Source organism: Rhinoraja longicauda, chromosome 7 (genome assembly GCF_053455715.1).
Source record: "Rhinoraja longicauda isolate Sanriku21f chromosome 7, sRhiLon1.1, whole genome shotgun sequence".
Taxonomy (NCBI): domain Eukaryota; kingdom Metazoa; phylum Chordata; class Chondrichthyes; order Rajiformes; family Arhynchobatidae; genus Rhinoraja; species Rhinoraja longicauda.
Window position 1 is genome coordinate 43463285 of NC_135959.1, and position 23975 is coordinate 43487259.

Here is a 23975-nt window from a genome sequence, read left to right on the forward strand (position 1 = left end):
TAGGAAAGTTGCAAAGATCATCGTCAAGGCCCTTCCAAACTCCTCTCTTGCCTCTCTCAAACTGGGATAGATCCTATCAGCCCTTGAGGATTTATCTCACTTAATGCTCACAAGATCTCCAACCACCTAATTCTTGATCCCAAACTGTCTTTGCATGTTAATATTCCTCACAGTGATCTCCCTGAACTCCTTCTCCTTGGTAAATACAGATGCTAAGTACTCTTGAAGTACCACGCTTACATCCTCGGACACCAAGCATAAATTCCCTTCTTGAGTGGTCCTACCTTCACTTTCAAGACTATCTGGCAATGGAGACTTCTGGGCTGTAGCTTTTCTGCATGTTTCCCTGGAACTCACCTGCGAGCAAGTCATCACCAAGTTGCATCTGATGCAATGACTACAATTCCATTCAGCTGCCAGCAGAAGGAAAGGCAGATCTTTTAAAAATGTAATTAGCTTAATTGTTTTATCCCTGATTTTTATGAGGTCAGTAAATTCCTGCTGTACTGACTCTCAGCATGAGAGACCATACCTCTGCTGCACATCTCCCTGGTGATCTTCAGTTTTGCTTTCTTGGTATTTGTAGCAGGCTTCTTACCACTATAACAGCCATTTTTATACGTCTGCAGCAGCTTACAGTCTCCAGCATGATGTTCAGTAGTAATCCATTTAATTTTGGCATGTCCAATAGTCAATTTTTTTCCTTTTCTTGTGTTATTGCAATTATTTTCAGAATCCATGAAACTTCATTGTAAAATGTAATGTTCTTTTACATAATGGAACTGAAATTGAATTGTGTGATCTTTATTGGTGCAATCATAAAGAAAGCTCATCAATGCCTCTATTTCCTTAAGAGATTGAGGAGATTTAGTATGTCGGCAAATACTCTCTTGAACATCTACAGGTATATGGTAGAAAGCATATTGCCTTGTTGCATTATGGCCTGGTTTGGAAACTCGAATGTCCAGGAGCAAAGGAGATGACAGAGAGTGGGAGATACAATCCGATCCCTCGCACGTACTGACCTCCCCACCATCAAAGGGATCTGCTGGAGGCTCTGCCTCAAAAAGGCAGCCAGTACCACCAAAGACCCCCAAAGCCATGGCCACACTTTCATTTCACTCCTACCACCCTCCCAAGGTTTGTAAACTGTGACCACCAGGTTCAAGAATAGCTGCTTTCAAACATCCATTAGGCTCTTGAACACTACACAATGCTAACCTCAACTGTGAATTATGGACTGTCTTTGGATGCACCAAAGACTTTGGGTTTTTGTTTTATTACTTGTATGGTTTGTTACTTGTATTGGGGTTATAGATTTATTGAATTGTTGTTTATTGGATAATATCTGTGTATTGTGTTTATAAACCTATTCTGCTGATGCAAGTAAGACTCCTTGTTCCTTTGTCAGTACACATGACAATTAAACACTATTGACTCTCTTATCATAGCCACTCTATTTCATTGCTCAGAAAACCCAGAAAAATGAGGAAGATCATCTAATATGTCATCGTTGAGGTGTTTGGGATGTCTAACAAGGGCCGGACCTACACAGTGAATGGTTGGCCTCTGGGGAATGTTGTAGAGCAGAGGGATGTAGGAGCGCAGCTGCATGGTTCCTTGAAGGCCGATTCGCAGGTAGATAAGATGGTCAAAAAGATTTTTAGCTCATTGGCTTTCATCAGTCAGAGTATTAAGTATAGAAGTTAGGAGGTCATGTTGCAGTTGTATACGACATTGGTGAGACCGCATTTAGAGTATTGTGTTCAGTTCTGGGCACCATGTAATAGGAAAGATATTGTCAAGCTTGAAAGGGTTCAGAGAAAATTTACGAGGATGTTGCCAGGACTAGAGGGTCTGAGCTATAGCGAGAGGTTGCTTAGGCTGGGTCTCTATTCCTTGGAGCGCAGGAGGATGAGGGGTGATCTTATAGAGGTGTATAAAATCACGAGAGGAATAAATCAGGTAGATGCACAGAATCTCTTGCCCAGAGTAGGGGAATCGAGGACCAGAGGATATACGTTCAAGGTGAAGGGGGAAAGATTTTATAGGAATCTGAGGGGTAACTTATTCACTCAAAGGGTGGTGGCAGTATGGAACAAACAGCCAGAGGGGGGTAGTTGAAGCTGGGACTATCCCAATGTTTAAGAAACAGTTAGACAGGTACATGGATAGGACAAGTTTGGAGGGATATGGACCAAGCGCAGGCAGGTGAGACGAGTGTAGCTGGGACCTGTTGGCCGGTGTGGGTAAGTTGGGCCGAAGGGCCTGGTTTCCACACTGTATTACTCTATGACTGTATGACTCTATAATACTTCAAAATCACCTGTCATCTCTACAGTCCACACAGCTACTTAGAGCATGGTCCAGAGCTCAGTTTTTCACTGCTGTCGTGGTTTCCAGCACACTACAAATTGAAGAGCATTGCAATATCCTCCTGACACAAGTAGCAGGCTATAGAGATAAGAATGGTATTGAACACAGTGAATTGCACTGCACCCTACCCCTTCCCCAGATGGCCTATGATTAAACTTTCAGTTTAAACTGGATGTAAACATCTGTAGAAATCCAAAGAATTGCAGATTCTGGAATCTTAGCAAAACACAAAGTACTGAAGTAACTCAGTGGGTCAGGCAACATCTGTGGAGGGAATGGATAGGTGACCTTTGGTGTGGGCACCTTTCTTCAGACTGATTATAGTGGGGGGAGAAAGCTGGAAAAGAGAGGTGGAGGCAGGACAAAGCTTGGTAAATGATAGGAGGTGACAGGTGAGGTGGGATTGCTTGGCAGATGGGTGGAGTAAACAACAAAGCTAGAGATGAAATGGAGACAAAAAGGTGAGAGAAAAGGAGAGAAGTGAAGATAAATGTCTGGCATTCCTGAACATTCATAATCTCTAATAAATCTGTCAAAACGTGAAAATAATGCTTAAAAAATCAAAACGTAATTTTAAATTGCTTTTAAAATAAAAAGTAAACTTGCACACTTGCTTACAATAATTAAAAAGATAATCCAACTCAATGAAATCAAATAAATTCCTTTCTTTGCCTTTCACCTGACTGCCACTTCTCCTGCCAATTTCATTGAACTCGTTCTCCTGCTCAGTTAATCTGGCGTGAATTCAATGACTAGATTTCCTGACCTGTCTCTGGGAACTTCACTCTGCCTCATTAAATTCCGTGAGGAATCCATATGCACAGCACAGAGGTCCACACCCAGCAATCTGCGAAGTAGCAGACTTAGAACTCAATCTTGGGTTAAACTGCTGGCCAAATTGTTGCAAATCTTTGTAGAATATTTGCCTGAATGCGTTCATAGCATTGCTGCTATAAAGTAGCTCTGACAAATGGGATACAGGTAATCCTTGGTCTGTCATCTGTTGGTATCCCATGCACCACCCCATTTCCCCATCACTCCTATTATTTTGTGAAGTTAATGTTCAGCGCATTTATCTCTTCTACCCTTTTCATGTGATTTTAATATCATACCTCAGATCTATGCTGCCAATGCTAGTTTGTAAATTACCTTTTCAGTTGCTTCAAAGCAATTAAGGCAAAAGTGTTGCACCATTTAAAAAAAATCATTATTGGATACTTCCCAGTAGAACAGTCATAGGGACCATATTGCTTCGCATTTGACAATTAATGGAGAGAACCTGTACCCTTTAACTTCGATGCAGTACATTAAAATATCGCATTATCTATCATTAAGCTTGACATTTGAATGTTTATAAATATATACATTTTATGCTGTACTGTAATCCTAATCATTGTAATGTTAAGAGGGAGTAAAGATTTGAAACTATTGTCAAATAAGGTTTATATTATTAATTAGTGCACTAAACTGTATAGCTGCTACAGGAATAAAATTACAAGTGGGCAAGAGAAAATTATTAGGGGAACATCCAAAAAATGGAAAATAAAAGGTAATTATGCATGCAACCAAAAAAATTAAATCATTGATAAGATTTTTGACTGGGAAAAGCCAATACTTATGAAATGAAAATATAACTAGCCTGGGTAAACAAAAAAGAAATTGGGAAATTAGGTATTGCTTTGTAAAGGTATGTGGGAGGAAAGAAAGAGCGTCTAAGAAGAAGGGGGCAATTTAATTGGTAATAATTTATTGAGATTCAGCAGAGATCCGTATACTAGTGTACCAAATGGACTCCTAAACTATAAAATTATCATTTGGTCCCTGAAGTATTTGCACAATTCTACTTTTACAAGTTGATTTTTAGTGTGAAAATAATGTCAGTTAAAGCAATGTTTGAAATTAGAAATCATTTAAGGTGCACCATATTATCATCTGTATAGTTAGCCAGATGTGATGACTGCCAGCGCTGAAAATAGAGGGTCAAAATTGACTTTTCTGGAAATGAACCATTTGACAGAGCAACAAAGCCATAATATAACTTGATGTGACCATGCTTGTGTCTCGTGATTCATCTATACTGCTTAAAAATTTAGATATGTTTGTGAAGCAGTTTTTGTCCCCCTTCTAAAAAAAGTAGTGGGAGGGAAATGCATTCTGTCTAAAGCTCTTCAAACTGTTAGCGCAAAAATCTACAATATAATGCTTATACTTCAGTGGATCAGATTCACTGAACCATTTGTGCTTTGGGTGTGTGTGGCCTCCATTTTGGCTGAACCAGAGGTTTCTCATGCAACCATCCATTGCCAGACTCCTCTGTTTCATCAGCAAACCCTGCAAATGAAACAAATCATATTCCTTGATTGTAGCCATGAGCCTGCAATGCCCCACAACATGAGTATAGCCTATCCTCAGGTGAGTTCTGACTTGTGAAATTTCAACCTTATAAGATTTCTCAACAATTTTTTGAAACAAATTAAGCTTCCCTAAATTTATTGCAGTTTCTTCATTGGCGAGTCTGAGATTTTAGAATTAGCCAGTTCAACTGACTGTAGCTATATGCTGCCACGGTGCATTAGTGGTTTGAACTGCTGTGCCAACTGTGCAGAGATCTGTATGGGGCAGAACATGTCGGTAAGTATTTTTGATTAATTGGGAAGTATTTCCTGGGCATTTGGGAGACCAGCGGGATGGATGGGGATGGATTTGCCGCTTGCTATGGGACTACATGCATCTTACGCCAAGTGGGAACGTGGCGTTCCCGCTGCATTCTCACCACCCTCAGCCCACAGGCCACAACAATCAGAGCTGGCTCGAGCCAAGCAGAGCTGGGTGCGCTGAGCTGACTCGCTCACCTTTTGAGACAATGAGGCTGGCTACTCATCCTGTGCCTGCTCGCTCTCACATCACAGCTGTTTCTGTGATCTTCTCCCATTTATTGTTTTTGTTCACTTCCGACTTACAAAAAATCCAGGTTACGAACAGTTCCCAGGAATAGAACCCTTTTGTTACCAGTGGATTAATTGTAGTGGGGAAAAAAATGTTTACTCAGATAAAGGGCTCCATAAGCATGATTGAATTGTTTTTTTAAAAAGTCTAAAAAATATTTGTCTTTATCTCTCTACATCATTGTCAATATCTCTCGTTTCCCTAATCCCTAACCAGTCTGAAGAAGGGTCTTGACCCTTAACCTCACCCATTCCTTCTCTCCAGAGATGCTTGCTGCCTGTCCTGCTGAGTTACTCCAGCTTTTTGTGTCTATCTAAAAAATATTAAAGTGGTTTAAGCTATTCACCCTTTCCCCGTTTCCAATCGTCACAATTAATGAAAGTAAGGACGCAATTTTTCTTTTCCGCATCTCAACCATTATTATTTGAGTTGTTCCTGCAATTTAGCTAGGTCCCAATTGTCAGATTATTTAATACATTCCATTAGATTATTTCTTGTTATTTTGTTGATATAAAATAGATGGATTATATAAAATATTATAACTATACGACTGTTTAAAAATCCCTGTTGATCAGGAATGGAAAACAATTGGTGCAAAAGCACAGCAGCCTGTCTCTTTCACAGAGAGACTGGGGAATAATTAATAATTAATCCATCATCATATCTTTTTACAGAAGTTTTTTAAAGCACTTTGCTAAAAGCCAAATATTGGTCGATATTATTAGCAGTGTCAGAAAAATGGAGGCTGGGTAGATCCCAACATTTCCACCTCTGTGAGCATTTGCTTTTAACTGTCATCACCTCTTTTGCAATCTAAGATGATAACAGATAACTAAAAAAGAAAGAGGCCTCTGAGATTGGCACATTTTCTATACATTGTTCCCATGAGCAAAAGGCTCTATTCATCCTGGTTTTGAAAGGCCTACATCTTATTTTGAGGATGCATGTTAACTTTTAGTGATTTAGGTACAAATACACCCGCATTCTTTTAGCCTTACATTTTTCCACATTACATTCCATCTACTATGCACATGTTTATTTACTAAACGTCCATCTGTATCAGAACTTTCTTTGTGTCTGCACCATGGCCCAAACACACAGCGAACGTGCATATATAATATTTGATTTCATCCAAGTTATTGATGCAGATTTTGAACAGATGGACCTCCAACACCAGTCTCTGTGACATCCCATGACTTCCAAGCTGAACATGACCCATTTATTCCTACTCTCTGTTTTCTGCTTGTCATTCATCATCAGTCATCAGCTGATTCCAGCATATTAACCATAATACTGCACCGTGGACCCTTAATTTTGTTTAATGATCTATTTTGTAGCACCTTATTGAAAACTTTATGTACGTCCAAATACTCCCCAACTGGTTTCTCCTTATCTAATGTGCCAGTGGCAATCTAAGTGAAGTGATCAGTAAAAAAACTCTTACTGACTTGTCAAATATGATTTCCCTTTAATAAACCCACTTTGAATCATCCTGGTCCTACTATTATTTACTAAGTGTCCTGTTATTTAAGAATAGTTTCCAATATTATCCCCACTACTGATGTCAGGCTAATTGATTTATACTTCTGTCCCCGTTTCCATCTTCGTCTCCGTCCTTTAAAAAAAAATAATGGGGTCACATATACCTACCCTCCAACATGTGGAAGCCATTCTGGAATGTGTGAAAATTTTAAAGTAGTCTATAATGCAACCATTATCTCCATGATTACTTCCTTCAGAACACTCTTATGCAGGTCATCAGGGTTTTTTTGCTTTTCAGTTTCATTCATTTCTCTTATACTAATGCTAAATTTCTTTGAACTCATTATTCACATTTACACTTGAAGGTCCCCACTGCGACCAAGAGATATGTTGTATCTGGATCAGTAAAGAAACATAATATATGTGTATTTTCCCATTCATTTCTTTATTTTTCATATTTTCCCTGCTTTAGTCTTTAAGAGACGCACATTAACTCTTTGTGAACTTTTCCATTTTCCATTTCTATTGAAGCTTTTACAATAATGTAATGTTTCTCTCGATTATGGCTCTTATCTTCTACTTTCCGATTTTTCTCACAGCCATGGTTATCCTTTGCTGATTTTTCCCATTCCTCAACCTTGCTGCCTCTGTCAGCTACATTACATTCATTTTAATAGAATACTGTAAACTCCACTTGAAAGCCATAATTGGACATTATTCCTATTATTGTTTTGTGTATTGTCGGGATGTATATGACTTGTAAACTATGTATGATTTATTTAAAGGTTGTCCATGTCTTGTAATGTAATTTCTCAGTTGACACAGCCAACTCGTACATCATGCCTGATAGCTTGTTTTATTCAGATTGAAGATCATAGTTTCTGATGGAGAAAATTCAAACTGATTATGATCACTACTCCCTAAAGACCCTTTGACTACCAAATCCTTAATGAAACCTTTCTCGTTACACTGGTCTGATCCTTCATCAGTCCTCAACATACTGATTTAGAAAAAATATCTGTTATACACTCCATGAATTTGTCATCCACACTAATACTGCTGATTTGATTTGTCCAATTACTATGTAGTTCGAAGTCCCTCATGATGATTGTTCTATCCTTGTTGGTGTTTGATAATTTAGACCTCAATTTGAAGACGCAGTGCACAGGGTAGCTATGATGCTTGCCCTCCTGTACATTTCTGAGACTTGCACTAACTACTGCAGAACCTCACACACTGGAAAAATATCATTAATGTAATCTCTGCAACATAGAATAAAGAACAGCAATATGACTCACACAGAGTGGGAGGCATAAATCACGATTTGTCACTTAAAGACTAATCCATTTATTGTGGCTAGTACATGCATTGGGTGTACATCAAACATTAAGATACACATTGTACTCTTGATAATACTTAAACTGTGGTTACTATGGAACAGCTCAGGAACAGCTTCATCCCCAGGGCCATAGCTGCTATGAACCGGTCCTGCTGAGCCGGATGGCCACAACGCATAGATCAACTTGCACTTTACCCTGTCCAAAACTGTTACAACTGTTCGTTTCGTTGGGTTGCTGCTGTCTAAATTACCTAAATTAGTGCATCGTATGGGAGGCGCATTCCCAATCTCGTTGTACCCCTGGGTACAATGACAATAAAGATATATTGTATTGTATTGTATTGTATTGTAAGTCAAGAGTTTAGATGACTAAGTGTGGGGCTTGATGAATGTTAGCAAAATGTGGTTGAATTACGCATTTAGATCATCACTCAATCCTTTATCAATGTTGGTTATTAAAGCTTTTTCTCTAAATAGAAAGAACAAGTGAATTACACCGGCAGTAATCATTAAAATGCTTAAATAGGGAACTGTGAGAATGTAAAGGCATTTCACAGTGTAAGGTTGAATGGGGAGCATCGATGCACAGCTATTTTCAGGTTCCTCCAGAGATGTTCGATCGGGTTCAAGTCCAGGCTCTGGCTGGGCCATTCAAAGACAATCACAGACTTGTCATGATGCCACTCCTGCGTTGTCTTGGCTGTGTGCTTAGAGTCTTGTTGGAAGACGAACCTCCGCTCCAGTCTGAGGTCCAGATCGTTCTGGAGCAGGTTTTCATCAGTCTGAAGAAGGGTCTCGACCCGAAACGTCACCCATTCCTTCTCTCCCGAGATGCTGCCTGACCTGCTGAGTTACTCCAGCATTTTGTGAATTCATCAAGGATCTCTCTGTACTTTGCTCCTTTCATCTTTCCCTCGATCCTGACTAGTCTCCCAGTTCCTGCCGCTGAAAAACATCCCCACAGCATGATGCTGCCACTACCATGCTTCACTGCAGGTATGGTATTGGCCAGGTGATGAGAGATGCCGCTTGGCATTCAGGCCAAAGAGTTCAATCTTGGTTTCATCAGACCAGAGAATCTTGTTTCTCATGGTCTGAGAGTCCTTTAGGTGCCTTTTGGCAAACTCCAAGCGGGCTGTCATGTGCTTTTTACTGAGGAGTGGCTTCCATCTGGCCACTCCACCATAAAGGCCTGATTGATGGAGTGCTACAGAAGGTTCTGGAAGGTTCTCCCATCTTCACGGAGGAACTCTGGAGCTCTGGAGCTCTGTCAGAGTGACCATTGGGTTCTTGGTCACCTCCCTGACCAAGTCCCTTCTCCCCCGATTGCTCAGTTTGGCCGGGCGGCCAGCTCTATGTAGAGTCCTGGTGGTTTCAAAGTTCTTCCATTTAAGAATGACGGAGGCCACTATGCTCTTCGGGACCTGCAATGCTACAGAAATTGTTTCATACCCTTCCCCAGATCTGTGTCTCGACACAATCCTGTCTCGGAGGTCTACGGACAATTCCTTCGTCTTCATGGCTTGGTTTTTGCTCTGACATGCACTGTCAACTGTGGGGCCTTATATAGACCGGTGTATGCCTTTCCAAATCATGTCCAATCAATTTAATTTACCACTGGTGGACTCCATTCAAGTTGTATAAACATCTCAATGATAATGGAAACAGGATGAACATGAGCTCAATTTTGAGTGTCAAAGCAAAGGGTCTGAATACTTATGTAAATGTGATATTTCAGTTATTTCTTTTTAATTACTTTGCAAAAATGTCTAAACACCTGTTTTCACTTTTTTATTATGGGGTATTGTGTGTAGATTGATGAGAAAAAAAAGAATTGAATCCATTTTAAAATAAGGCTGTAACGTAGCAAAATGTGGAAAAAGTGAAGGGGTCTGAATACTTTCTGAATGCACTGTAGTGCTGTATCCTCGCACCAGTTTTGAAAATTGGAAATAAGTCATGTTCTTTATTAGCAATCCCAGTGCAATAGTGAAGGCACAACATTTTCAAGTACTTCATTATTTACAAATAGGCACATCCTTTGACAAAAAAATAACTGAAATGCATTATTTAAAAAAAATTGCAATCCTTGTAGAAGTGATCAACAGATGATCTTTTGTGCCACTCTGTGCCCGGGAGGTGCAGAAGACTATATGAACCAGATACATTGTGCAGGATGTGGAGCAACATCCTCAGAAATCTGGAGCAAGTGCAAGATAAAGGATGGTGATGGCACCAGATTTATGGTACCATCTCTTCAACCTATACTTTAGTTCTATGACTATTTGCCCACATGTTCTCACTTCCCCACTCCTACTGATAGCCAGACAGTGATAAAATCTTTCATGAAGCAAGTCAAATTTTGCTTAATTCTCCACACAATTCCATATTAAACCCTTTGAAGAGAATGGTAAGGTACTTGGATGTCAGCGAGAGCAATGCATCCATTGAGAGATCACCTTTAAATGTTTTTACACTTTAATGAAAACATTCATGTCTGACCCCCTTAAATTCTATCTTGAAGAGTAAATGAATAATGTCAAAATAATTGAATAAGGGAGTTATGCGTTGTTGAAAATTAACTTTTTGATTTTTTTTTCCCCCACAGAACAATGAGACTCTGGGATTGCTGGGACAAGGGTAGATTTAATGTGAATATCTGACCATGAACTGATGACCAGATGAAAAACTGATAGCTGTGCCAAATTAAGTTACCATGAGTACTACCTATGGTGACACTGATGTAGTGGAGCAGGAGTCCACTGTAAACCCATTATGTTTTGCATGTGGTCAGCAGCACTGGACTCGAGAGAACCATCTGTACAATTACCAACATGAAGTGGATGATGACCTTGTCTGCCATATTTGTCTCCAGCCGTTGTTGCAGCCACTGGATACACCCTGTGGACATACATTTTGCTATAAGTGCCTCCAGAATTTTTTGAGACAGAAGGACTTCTGTCCATTAGACCGCAAACAGCTTCACTTTAACCTGTGCAAAAAATCCAGCATTCTTGTTCACAAACTTCTCGATAAACTCCTGGTGTCCTGTCCCTTTGAAAATGATTGTCACGAAGTGATGCAGCGCTGTGATTTGGAAGCACATGTCAAATACAGGTAAGATAACGTGAAAAACAGAAAACAGATTGGTAAATTCTTCAGTGGCAGAAAAAGCATATTAAAGCAATAGACAATAATAGACAATAGGAGTAGGCCAGTCGGCCCTTCGAGCCAGCACCGCCATTCAATGTGATCATGGCTGATCATCCACAATCAGTATCCCGTTCCTGCCCTCTCCCCATACCCCCTGACTCTGCTATCATTAAGAGCTCTATCTAACTCTCTCTTGAAAGCATCCAGAGAATTGGCCTTCACTGCCTTCTGAGGCAGAGAATTCCACAGATTTACAACTCTGAGGAAAAAGTTTTTCCTCATCTCCGTTCTAAATAGCCTACCCCTTAGTCTTATACTGTGGCCCCTGGTTCTGGACTCCCCCAACATTGGGAACATGTTTTCTGCCTCTAGCGTGTGCAATCCTTTAATAATCTAATATGTTTCAATAAGATCCCCTCTCATCCTTCTAAATTCCAGTGTATACAAGCCCAGTCGCTCCAGTCTTTCAACATACGACAGTCCCGCCATTCCGGGAATTAACCTAGTGAACCTACGCTGCACTCCCTCAATAGCACGAATGTCCTTCCTCAAATTTGGAGACCAAAACTGCACATAGTACTCCAGCTGTGGTCTCACTAGGGCCCTGTACAACTGCAGAAGAACCTCTTTGCTTCTATAGTCAACTCCTCTTGTCATGAAGGCCAACATGCCATTAGCTTTCTTCACTGCCTGCCGTACCTGCATGCTTACTTTCAGTGACTGATGAACAAGGACACCCAGATCTCTTTGTACTTCCCCTTTTCCTAACTTATTCAGATAATAATCTGCCTTCCTGTTCTTACCACAAAAGTGGATAACCAAATGTGTGCAGTTTTATCCACATTAAACTGCATCTGCCATGCATCTGCCCACTCACACAACCTGTCCAAGTCACCCTCCATCCTCATAGCATCTTCCTCACAGTTCACACTGCCACCTAGCTTTGTGTCACCTGTAAATTTGCTAATGTTACTTTTAATCCCTTCATCTGTCATTAATGTATATTGTAAATAGCTGTGGTCCCAGCACCAAGCCTTGCAATATCCCACTATTCACTGCCTGCCATTATGAAAGGGACCTGTTAATCCCTACAATGATGCACAGGTGGGTAATGTACGTTTATGTGTAGCTGCTGAGAACTATATTTTGCACTCTGTATTTTCCCCTTTGCTCTCCCCTTGTATCTATGAATGGTATATCAGATCTGTTTGGATAGCATGCAAAACAAAGATTTTCACTGTACCTTGGTACATGTGACAATAATAAAACTAAACCTACTATATAGGGCCATAATTTTGAAGTAAACATTACTGTATTCATTCACAAAATGCTGGAGTAACTCAGCAGGTCAGGCAGCATCTCAGGAGAGAAGGAATGGGCGACGTTTCGGGTCGAGACCCTTCTTCAGACTGATTCAGGGGGGCGGGACAAAGGAAGGATATAGGTGGAGACAGGAAGACAGTGGGAGATCTGGGAAGGGGGAGGGGAAGAGAGGGATAGAGGAACTATCTAAAGTTGGAGAAGACAATGTTCATACCACTGAGCTTGTGCAAGCTGCCCATGAGGTGCTGTTCCTCCAATTTCCGGTGGGACTCACTATAGCACTGGAGGAGGCCCATGACAGAAAGGTCAGACTGGGAATGGGAGGGGGAGTTGAAGTGCTCAGCCACCGGGAGATCAGATTGGTTAATGCGGACTGAGCGCAAAAATCCAAGCAATGGGGGAGATATTAAACAATTTCTTTTCTTCGGTATTTACTGAGGAGAAGGATATTGAATTATGTGAGGTAAGCGAAACAAGTAGAGTAGTGATGGAAATTAGGAGGATTAAAGAAGAGGAGGTACGGACACTTTTGAAGAATATAAAAGTGGATAAGTCTCCAGGTCCTGATAGGATATTCCCTAGGACATTGAGGGAAGTTAGTGCAGAAATAGCAGGGGCTATGACGGAAATATTTCAAACGTCATTAGAAACAGGGATGGTGCCGGAAGATTGGCGCATTGCGCATGTTGTGCCTTTGTTTAAAAAAGGTTCTAAAAGTAAACCTAGCAATTATAGACCTATTAGTTTGACGTCTGTGGTGGGAAAATTAATGGAAAAGATACTTAGGGACAATATATATAATTATTTGGATAATCAAGGCCTGATTAGAAACAGTCAACATGGATTTGTGCCTGGAAGGTCATGTTTGACTAATCTTCTTGAATTTTTTGAAGAGGTTACCAGGGAAATTGATAAGGGCAAGGCTGTGGATGTTGTCTATATGGACTTCAGTAAGGCATTTGACAAGGTTCCACATGGAAGGTTGATTAAGAAGGTTAAATCGTTGGGTATTAATAGTGAGGTTGCAAGATGGATTCAACAATGGCTGAATGGGAGATACCAGAGGGTAATGGTTGACAATTGTATGTCAGGTTGGAGGCCAGTGTCTAGTGGAGTGCCCCAAGGATCTGTGTTGGGTCCACTGTTGTTTGTCATTTACATTAATGATCTGGATGATGGTGTGGCAAATTGGATTAGTAAATATGCAGATGATACTAAGATAGGTGGAGTAGTTGATAGTGAGGTAGATTTTCAAAGTCTACAGAGAGACTTGGGCCTTTTGGAAGGGTGGGCTGAAAGATGGCAGATGGAGTTTAATGCTGATAAGTGTGAGGTGCTGCATTTTGGTAGGACAAATCAAAATAGGACGTACAGGGTAAATGGTAGGGAATTGAGGAATGCAGTGGAACAGAGGGATCTGGGAATAACTGTGCATTGTTCCCTGAAGGTGGAATCTCATGTGGATAGGGTGGTGAAGAAGGCGTTTGGTATGCTTGCCTTTATAAATCAGAGCATCGAGTATAGAAGTTGGGATGTAATGTTGAAATTGTACAGGGCATTGGTGAGGCCGAATCTGGAGTATGGTGTGCAGTTCTGGTCGCCAAATTATAGGAAGGATGTCGACAAAATGGAGAGGGTACAGAGGAGATTTACTAGAATGTTGCCTGGGTTTCAGCACTTAGGCTACAGAGAGAGGTTGAATAGGTTGGGTCTTTATTCTTTGGAGCGTAGAAGGTTGAGGGGGGACTTGATAGAGGTTTTTAAAATTTTGAGAGGGACGGACAGAGTTGACGTGGGTAGGCTTTTCCCTTTGAGAGTGGGGAAGATTCCAACAAGGGGACATAGCTTCAGAATTGAGGGACAAAGGTTTAGGGGTAACATGAGGGGGAACTTCTTTACTCAGAGGGTTGTGGCTGTATGGAATGGGCTTCCGGTGGAAGTGGTGGAGGCTGGCTCGATTTTATTATTTAAGAGTAAATTGGATAGGTATATGGATAGGAGGGGATTGGAGGGTTATGGTCTGAGTGCAGGTAGATGAGACTAGGTCAGGGAGAATGGTCGGCGTGGACTGGTAGGGCCGGACAGGCCTGTTTCCATGCTGTAGTTGTTATATGTTATATGTTATATGTTAATGACTTTGATTAAAACGGATACTCCTGGCACTTTAACTATCATTGAATTCTTGGTGAGCAGCTTACATTCTTTTTAATGTCTTCAATATTTGAAAAGTAAAATTGTAAGAATAGACCAGAGTTCAGATAGGTGATCTAATTACAGTGCCCTCCATAATGTTTGGGACAAAGGCCCATCATTTGTTTATTTGCCTATGTACTCCACAATTTGAGGTTTGTAATAGAAAAAAATCACATGTGGTTAAAATGCACCTTGTCAGATTTTAACAAAGGCCATTTTTAGACATTTTGGTTTCACCATGTAGAAATTACAGCTGTATTTATACATAGTCCCCCCATTTCAGGGCACCATAATGTTTGGGACACATGGCTTCACAGGTGTTTGCAATTGCTCAGGTGTGTTTAAATGCCTCCTTTATGCAGGTATAAGAGAGCTCTCAGCATCTAGTCTTTCCTCCAGTCTTTCCATCACCTTTGGAAACTTTTATTGCTGTTTATCAACATGCGGACTAAAGTTGTGCTAATGAAAGCCAAAGAAGCCATTATGAGACTGAGAAACAAGAATAAAACTGTTAGAGACAACAGCCAAACCATAGGCTTACCAATATCAACTGTTTGGAACATCATCAAGAAGAAAGAGAGCACTTGTGAGCTTACTAATTGCAAAGGGACTGACAGGCCAAGGAAGACCTTCACAGCTGATGACAGAAGAATTTTCTCTATAATAAAGAAAAATTCCCAAACACCTGTCCGACAGATCAGAAACACTCTTCAGGAGTCAGGTGTGGATTGTGAATGACCACAGTCCACAGAAGACTTCATGAACAGAAATACAGAGGCTACACTGCAAGATGCAAACCATTGGTTAGCTGCAAAAATAGGATGACTAGGTTACAGTTTGCCAAGAAGTACTTAAAAGAGCAACCACAGTTCTGGAAAAAGATCTTGTGGACATGAGACGAAGATTAACTTATATCAGAGTGATGGCAAGAACAAAGTATGGAGGAGAGAAGGAACTGCTCAAGATCCAAAGCATACCAGCTGTGAAACACGGTGGTGGGGGTGTTATGGCCTGGGCTGGTATGGCTGCTGAAGGTACTGGCTCACTTCTCTTCATTGATGATACAACTGCTGATGGTAGTAGCATAATGAATTCTGAAGTGTATAGACACATCCTATCTGCTCAAGTTCAAACAAATGCCTCAAAACTCATTGGCCGGTGGTTCATTCTACAGCAAGACAATGATCCCAAACATACTGCGAAAGCAACAAAGTAGTTTTTCAAAGCTAAAAAATGGTAAATTCTTGATAAAGCTAAAAATTCTTGGTAAAGCTAAAAAATGGTAAAGTCAATCACCTGATCTGAACCCAATTGAGCATGCCTTTTATCTGCTGAAAGGAAAACTGAAGGGGACTAGCCCCTAAAACAAGCGTAAGCTAAAGATGGCTGCAATACAGGCCTGGCAGACTATCACCAGAGAAGACACCCAGCAACTCGTGATGTCCATGAATCGCAGACTTCAAGCAGTCATTGCATGCAAAGGATATGCAACAAAATGCTAAACATAACTACTTTCATTTACATGTCATTGCTGTGTCCCAAACATTATGGTGCCCCGAAATGGGGGTACTATGTATAAATAAACACTCTTGTATTTTCTACATGGTGAAACCAAAATGTATAAAAATGGCCTTTATAAAATCTGACAATGTGCACTTTAACCACGTGTGATTTTTTTCTATTACAAATCTCAAATTATGGCCTACAGAGGCAAATAAATAACTGATGGGTCTTTGTCCCAAACATCATGGACGGCACTATATTAATCCAAAGTGCAAACATGGCTGTAATCATGGAAAATATTCGCCATGGTTCATTGATCTACTGCAGACTGATTATCCCAAAGGGAGTTTTTAATCTGTTACAAGAATAATACAAGAATAATTATTTTATCAGGTCCAAGTTTCATTTGCTTAGTGACACACTAAAACCTCATTTGAACCCCTCCCTATTGTAACTTTGTTTCCTGTCGGGTTTATTTAGTTGTCCATTTTCAAGGAAGAGAAATTTAACTGCCAGTTGGTTGCTAGCCCTGAGTAATTATGGTGGATAGGATTCTTGTAACTACTGCACTCAGTCTGAAGATATATTTTTTGTTAAGATCCAATTAGCATTTGTGAATAAGGATGCTGTTGGCATTGCAGCGATTAGTTAATCACCCACCCAGGAATATCCATTAAAATTGGAGGAATTTGCCTGGTGCTGTGAAGAGCAACTTGGACCAAAGGAAAGCTCAAATGTATGCAATGTTTTATGTTGCATGCCCTTTTGAAATGTGGCATTGCCAGTTTCATTATCAGCACATGATGTTGATGCAGCTACTTATTTTCCAGATAATCTTCGTTACCTGAACACGAGGGTCCCTGTGGTGATAGCTTGGTGTAAGGTGGGCAATTGCACAACCAACTTCCACACACACTGTCTCACAATCAGCAATGCAAAAATTATTAAATAATCTATATTGATGTTGGTTGAGGAGTAAATGTTACTTGGGATACCAGCAGAATTCTGCCTTATCTGAATTTAATTGGAGGAAAGCCTAGTTGTGTGCCTGGAGTACATGGTCAACACTCTAAATTCTAAGCATGAATCTCAAATGGACACATTAATGGAAGTCCCTTCAAGGATGTTTAACATCCCTTTTAAAGAGAAATCCTTTTTCAAAAAAGAAAATATAACTGGAAGATTCATCAACTAACATCCTGTTTCATAGATCCAGTACAAGATGTTTGATTTGTTAGAGTCATAGACAGTAAAGTTGTGAAGTTATACTTTATCTCCTTCTGTACCTCTGAAGTTCAAGGAAATAAAAATATTTTAAGGATGACAAGCAATCCCTAATGAATTGCCAGTTATTGATAACGTTCACAATGCTTTTATGTGTCTTGTGCTAAATGACCTTGTCTTTATACCTTAAACTTGGCTCTGATTGTAAATCCACAGTAAATCTGCAATCAATAGTTAATAAATAAAATACACAAAACTGAAAACCAGAATTTCTTTACATTTTGAAAATATATTCATGTATAAATCAAATTTATATTATAATTATAATTAATTATATATTAAAATCAAACCTGCCGACAAGGGAGGTGCCATGGTAGCCTGGCGTGCTAACCTTTATCGGGCTGAGGCCAGGCGACAACTCTCAGGCACCTCCTACTTATCCTTAGACCATGATCTAACAGATGAGCACCAGGCCTTAATCTCAAACACCATTACTGATTTTATCCCTTCTAGCTGTCTGCCTTTCACATCCTCCAACCTTATCGTTTCCCAGCCCCACACAGCCCGTTTTTACCTTCTCCCCAAAATTCATAAACACAACTGCCCAGGCATGCCGATTGTTTCTGCCTAATCCTGTCCCATGGAAATGATTTCCACGTACCTCAACTCCATCCTATCCCCCCAGGTCCAATCTCTCCTGACCTATGTCTCACATGCCCTTCGTCTCTTTAATAACTTCAGCTTTCCGAGCCTCCACTCCCTCATCTTTACTATGGACGTTCAGTCACTCTACACCTCCATCCCCTACCAGGAAGGCCTAAAGCCCTCTGTTTCTTCCTGGACCGCAGAACCATCCAATTTCCCTCTACTAACACTCTACTCCACCTAGTGGAACTTGTTCTCACCCTCAACAACTTCTTTGACTCTTCCCACTTCCTCCAAGTCCAAAGCGTAGCTATGGGCACCTGCATGGGTTCCAGCTATGCTTGCCTCTTTGTAGAGTACGTTGAACAATCCCTGTTCCAGGTATACACTGGCCCTATCCCCAAACTCTATCTCTGTTACATTGATGATTGCATCGGTGCTACCTCCTGCACCCACAAAGAACTTATGGACTTCATCAACTTCACCATCAATTTTCATTCTGCACTCAAATTTACTTGGACCATCTCTGACACCTCCCTCCCCTTTCTTGATCTAACATTCTCCATCTAACAGAAAATAGACTATTGACTGACGTCTATTACAAACGCACGGAATCCCACAAAACTATCTCTTCTACATTTCTTCCCACCCTGCTTCCTGCAAAGACTATCCCCTTCTCCCAGTTCCTCCGTCGACGCCTCATCTGCGCCCAAGATGAGGTGTTCCATACTAGAACATCCGAGATGTCTTCATTCTTCAGGGAACGGGGGTACTCCTCTTCCATCATAGGTGAGGCCCTTACACATGTCTCCTTGGGGCTCCGCCCTTGATCCCCCTCCCCTAGTGGCAACAGAGACAGTCCCACTAGTCCTTATCTTCCACCCCATCAGCCGTCGCATACAACACATAATCCTCCTAAATTTCTGCCACCTCCAGCGGGATCCTACCACCAGCCACATTTTCCCATCTCCACCCGTTTCCGCCTTCTGCAGAGACCGTTCCCCCCCGCAACTCCCTGGTTAACTCATCCCTTCCCACCCAAACCACACCCTCCCCACGTACCTTTCCCTGGAACCGCAGAAGATGCAACACCTGTCACTATACCTCCTCCCTCGACCCCGACAGTCCTTTCAGGTTTGGCAGAGGTTCACTTGCACCTCCTCCAACCTCATCTACTGTATCCGTTGTTCAAGATGTGGACTCTTAAACATTGGCAAGACCAAACACAGACTGGGCGATCGTTTCGTGGAACACCTTTGCTCAGCCCGCGTGAACCAACCTGATCTCCCGGTTGCTGGACAGTTTAATTCTCCTTCCCATTTTTACACAGACCTTTTTGCCCTTGGTCTCCTCAATTGTCAGAGTGAGGATAAACGCAAATTGGAGGAACAGCATCTCATACAGTGCCATCCATAATGTTTGAGACAAAGACCCATCATTTATTTGCCTCTGTACTTCACAATTTGAGATTTGTAATAGAAAAAATCACATGTGGTTAAAGTGCACATTGTCAGATTTTAATAAAGGCAATTTTTATACATTTTGGTTTCACCATGTAGAAATTACACCAGTGTTTATACATAGTCCTCCCATTTCAGGGCGCCATAATGTTTGGGCCACAGCAATGTCATGTAAATGAAAGTAGTCATGTTTAGTATTTTGTTGCATATCCTTTGTATGCAATGACTACTTGAAGTCTGCGATTCATGGACATCACCAGTTGTTGGGTGTCTTCTCTGGTGATGCTCTGCCAAGCCTGTATTGCAGCCATCTTTAGCTTATGCTTGTTTTGGGGGCTAGTCCCCTTCAGTTTTCTCTGCAGCATATAAAAGGCATGCTCAATTGGGTTCAGATCGGATGATTGACTTGGCCATTCTAGAATTGACCATTTTTTTAGCTTTGAAAAACTCTTTTGTTGCTTTAGCAGTATGTTTGGGATCATTGGCTTGCTGTAGAATGAACCGCTGTCCAATAAGTTTTGAGGCATTTGTTTGAACATGAGCAGATAGGATGTGTGTATACACTTCAGAATTCATTTTGCTACTACCAACAGTAGTTGTATCATCAATGAAGATAAGTGAGCCAGTACCTTCAGCAGCCATACAAGCCCAGGCCATAACACCCCCACCACCGTGTTTGACAGCTGAGGTGGTATGCTTTGGACCTTGGCAGTTCCTTCTCTCCTCCATACTTTACTCTTGCCATCGCTCTGAAAAATGTTAATCTTCGTCTCATCTGTCCACAAGACCTTTTTCCAGAACTGTGGTTGCTCTTTTAAGTACTTCTTGGCAAACTGTAAGCTGGCCATCCTATTTTGGCGGCTGTGTAGCCTCTGTATTTCTGTTCATGATGTCTTCTGTGGACAGTGGTTATTGAGTGTTTCTGATCTGTCGGACAGGTGTTTGGGGATTTTTCTTTATTATAGAGAAAATTCTTCTGTCATCAGCTGTGGAGGCCTTCCTTGGCCTGCCAGTCCCTTTGCGTTTAGTGAGCTCACCAGTGCTCTCTTTCTTCTTAATGATGTTCCAAACAGTTGATATTGATAAGCCTAAGGTTTGGCTGATGTCTCTAGCAGTTTTATTCTGTTTCTCAGTCTCATAACAGGTATAACAGGTATAACAGAGCTTTATTTGTCGTTCGGTACCGAAGTACCGAACGAAACTACATAGCAGTCATAGAAAAAAAAAGAACACAAGACACATAACCCCAACACAAACGTCCATCACAGTGACTCCAAACACCCCCTCACTGTGATGGAGGCAACAAAACTTCCACTCTCTTCCCCACGCCCACGGACAGACAGCTCGTCCCCGACCGACCCGCACAGTCCCCGCACCGGGCGCTGAAACGTCTCGCGGCCGAACCGGGCGATGAAAGGCCCGCGACCAAGCCTTGCGCAGCTAAGTCCCGTGGTCAAGCCGCACCGGGCGATGTCAAGTCCGCAGCCAAGCCGCACCAGCGATGAAAAGCCCCGCAGCCGAGCTGCACCGGGCGATGTTAAGCCCCGCGGCCGAGCCGCACCGGGCGATGTTAAGCCCCGTGGTCGAGCCGCACCGGGCGATGTCAAGTCCGCAGCCGAGCCGCACCAGCGGTGAAAAGTCCCGCAGCCGAGCTGCACCGGGCGATGTTAAGCCCCGCAGCCGAGCTGCACCGGGCACCGTTAAGTCCAGCGGCCAAGCCGCACCGGGATGTAAAGTCCAACGGCCAAGCCGCACCGGGATGTAAAGTCCAGCGGCCAAGCCGCACCGGGATGTAAAGTCCAACGGCCAAGCCGCACCGGGATGTAAAGTCCAGCGGCCAAGCCGCACCGGGATGTAAAGTCCAGCGGCCGAGCCGCACCGGGATGTAAAGTCCAGCGGCCGAGCCGCACCGGGTGATGTAAAGTCCAGCGGCCGAGCCGCAGCGGGCGATGTTAGGCCCCGCAGCCGAGCCGCACCCCGCGCCGTGAGGAAGAGAAAAGTCCCCCCCACACCCACCCACCCACACCACCACCCCCTCCCACACATACACAACCAAAAAAAATATATAAAAACCATCCCAACACCGACACACAACAAAAAAAGGAAAAAAAAGACGGACAGACTGCTAGTCAGCCGCTCCCGTTAGGCGCCGCCACGTGATGGCTTCTTTGTCTTTCAGTGGCACAACTTTGGTCCTCATGTTGATAAACAGCAATAAAAGTTTCCAAAGGTGATGGAAAGACTGGAGGAAAGACTAGGTGCTGAGATCTCTCTTATACCTGCATTAAGGAGGCATTTAAACACACCTGAGCAATTACAAACACCCGTGAAGCCATGTGTCCCAAACATTATGGTGCCCTGAAATGGGGGGACTATATAAACACAGCTGTAATTTCTACATGGTGAAACCAAAATATATAAAAATACTCTTTAATAAAATCTGACAATGTGCACTTTAACCACATGTGATTTTTTTTTCTATTAGAAAACTCAAATTGTGGAGTAAAGAGGCAAATAAATAAATGATAGGTCTTTGTCCCAAACATTATAGAGGGCATGGTATTTCGCTTGGGCAGCATACAGCCCAATGGTATGAATATTGATTTCTCTCATTTCAGGTAGCCCCGGCATTTCCTCTCTCTCTATCCCTCCCCCACCCAAGTCGCACTAGCTTCTAATTTTCACCCTACAAACAGCTTACAATGGCCCGTTTCCTTTATCATCGTTACTTTTTTTGCATATCTTTCATTCATTGTTCTTTATCTCTCCACATCACCGTCTGTATCTTTCGTTTCCCTTATTCCTAACCAGTCTGAAGAAGGGTCTCGACCCGAAACGTCACCCATTCCTACTCTCCAAGATGCTGCCTGTCCTGAGTTAAGCCAGCTTTTTGTGTCTATCTTCATGCCATGGCTTGAAACAAGACGTTAGCCTCCGAAAAGGCTTCATGCAAAAGCTGTTTAAAAAAAAAAAAGGAGAATCATGAGGAGGATATAAGGAACAAATTTGCAATGGGGTAAATTCGTCAGATATAACTCACAACTTTCATCACAGTAGTGCAGAGTGGCATAGCTGATGGCGCTTCTGCCTCATGGCTTCAGTGATCCGTATCAATCCTAATCTCCAACACAGTCTGTGTGAAATTTACACCTTCTCCCTGTGGTCACATAGCTTTCATTTGGGTAGCCCAGTTAACTCTCACATCCCACTGTTTAGTTGTCTCGAGTGTGGCGATAAATGGTGGAATCTGAGGCAAATTGACAGGAATGTGGGGGTATAAAATGGGATGTGCAGAATTAGTGTAAATTGATGGTTGATAATCAGCAAGGTTTTAGTGGGCTGAGTAGTCTGTTTCCATGTTTCCTGACTCTGTGACTCTATTGAATTGAACATTATTTGAATAATATTCATAACATGAATATTATTTTGACCTTATGTCATACATACTAAGTGGCTAGATAGGATATAAAAACAGGAAAAACTGGAACACTATGGATCATACAGCATCTTTGGAAAGACAAAGTTAACGTTAATCCATAAGACATAGGAGCTGAATTAGGCCATTTAGCCCATCGAGCCTGCTCCACCATTCAATCATGGCTGATCTATTTTTTCCTCTCAACCCCATCCTTCTGCCTTCTCCCTGTAACCTTGGACACCCTTACTAATCAACTGACTTCAGGTTGAAGACCCTTCATTAAGGTCATAGGATTTGCCTTCATGGCTACATAGGATGTTGGTACATCCACAGGATGTTGCCAATGTTCATTGATTTATTAGAAACAATTTCTGAGCGTACTTGAGGTTAAAATAGTAGTTGTACTCCACTCTTTGGAAAGGAAGAATCTGGTTGTAAACTGGATTCTTAACAGCACTTATGAAACTCTCTCAACTTTGTGGTACCCATAAAGACAAGAACAGCAGGGAAAAGGAACAGCAGGAAGGTTTGAGTCATAAGGGGAGGCTGGATAGAATGGGTCTTTTTCCCCCCTGGAGATTAGGAGGCTGTAGATAAGGTAAACCTAATCTTTTTCCTGGAGTAGGGACATCTGAAACTATACAACATAGGTGCAAGGTGAGAGGGGAAAGGTTTAAAAGGGTCCTGAGGGAAAAGGTTTTCACACAAAGCCTGGTGCATTTCACATAAGCTGCTGAAGGAAGTGGCAAGGGTGGGTACAATTATACCATTTAAATGACCCATGGATAGGAAAGGTTTGGAGGGGTATTGGCCAGGCCAGGCACAGGCAAGTAAGAATAGATTGGTTAGACAACTTGGTCAGCATTCTTAAGAGCACGTTTCCATGCAGTGTAGCTCAGTGAACCTAATTAGG

At 41.8% G+C, this 23975-nt stretch overlaps 1 protein-coding gene across 1 annotated transcript in view; it reads left to right on the forward strand.

The window, feature by feature from the left end:
• lnx2a (ligand of numb-protein X 2a) overlaps positions 1–23975 on the forward strand; it is an 80423-nt gene that overhangs the window by 18040 nt on the left and 38408 nt on the right. Inside the window, exon 2 of the mRNA XM_078402394.1 lies at positions 10752–11260. Within this exon, the coding sequence (XP_078258520.1) occupies positions 10860–11260 (401 nt within the window). The 5' untranslated portion in view covers positions 10752–10859. The remainder of the gene's footprint in view (positions 1–10751; positions 11261–23975) is intronic.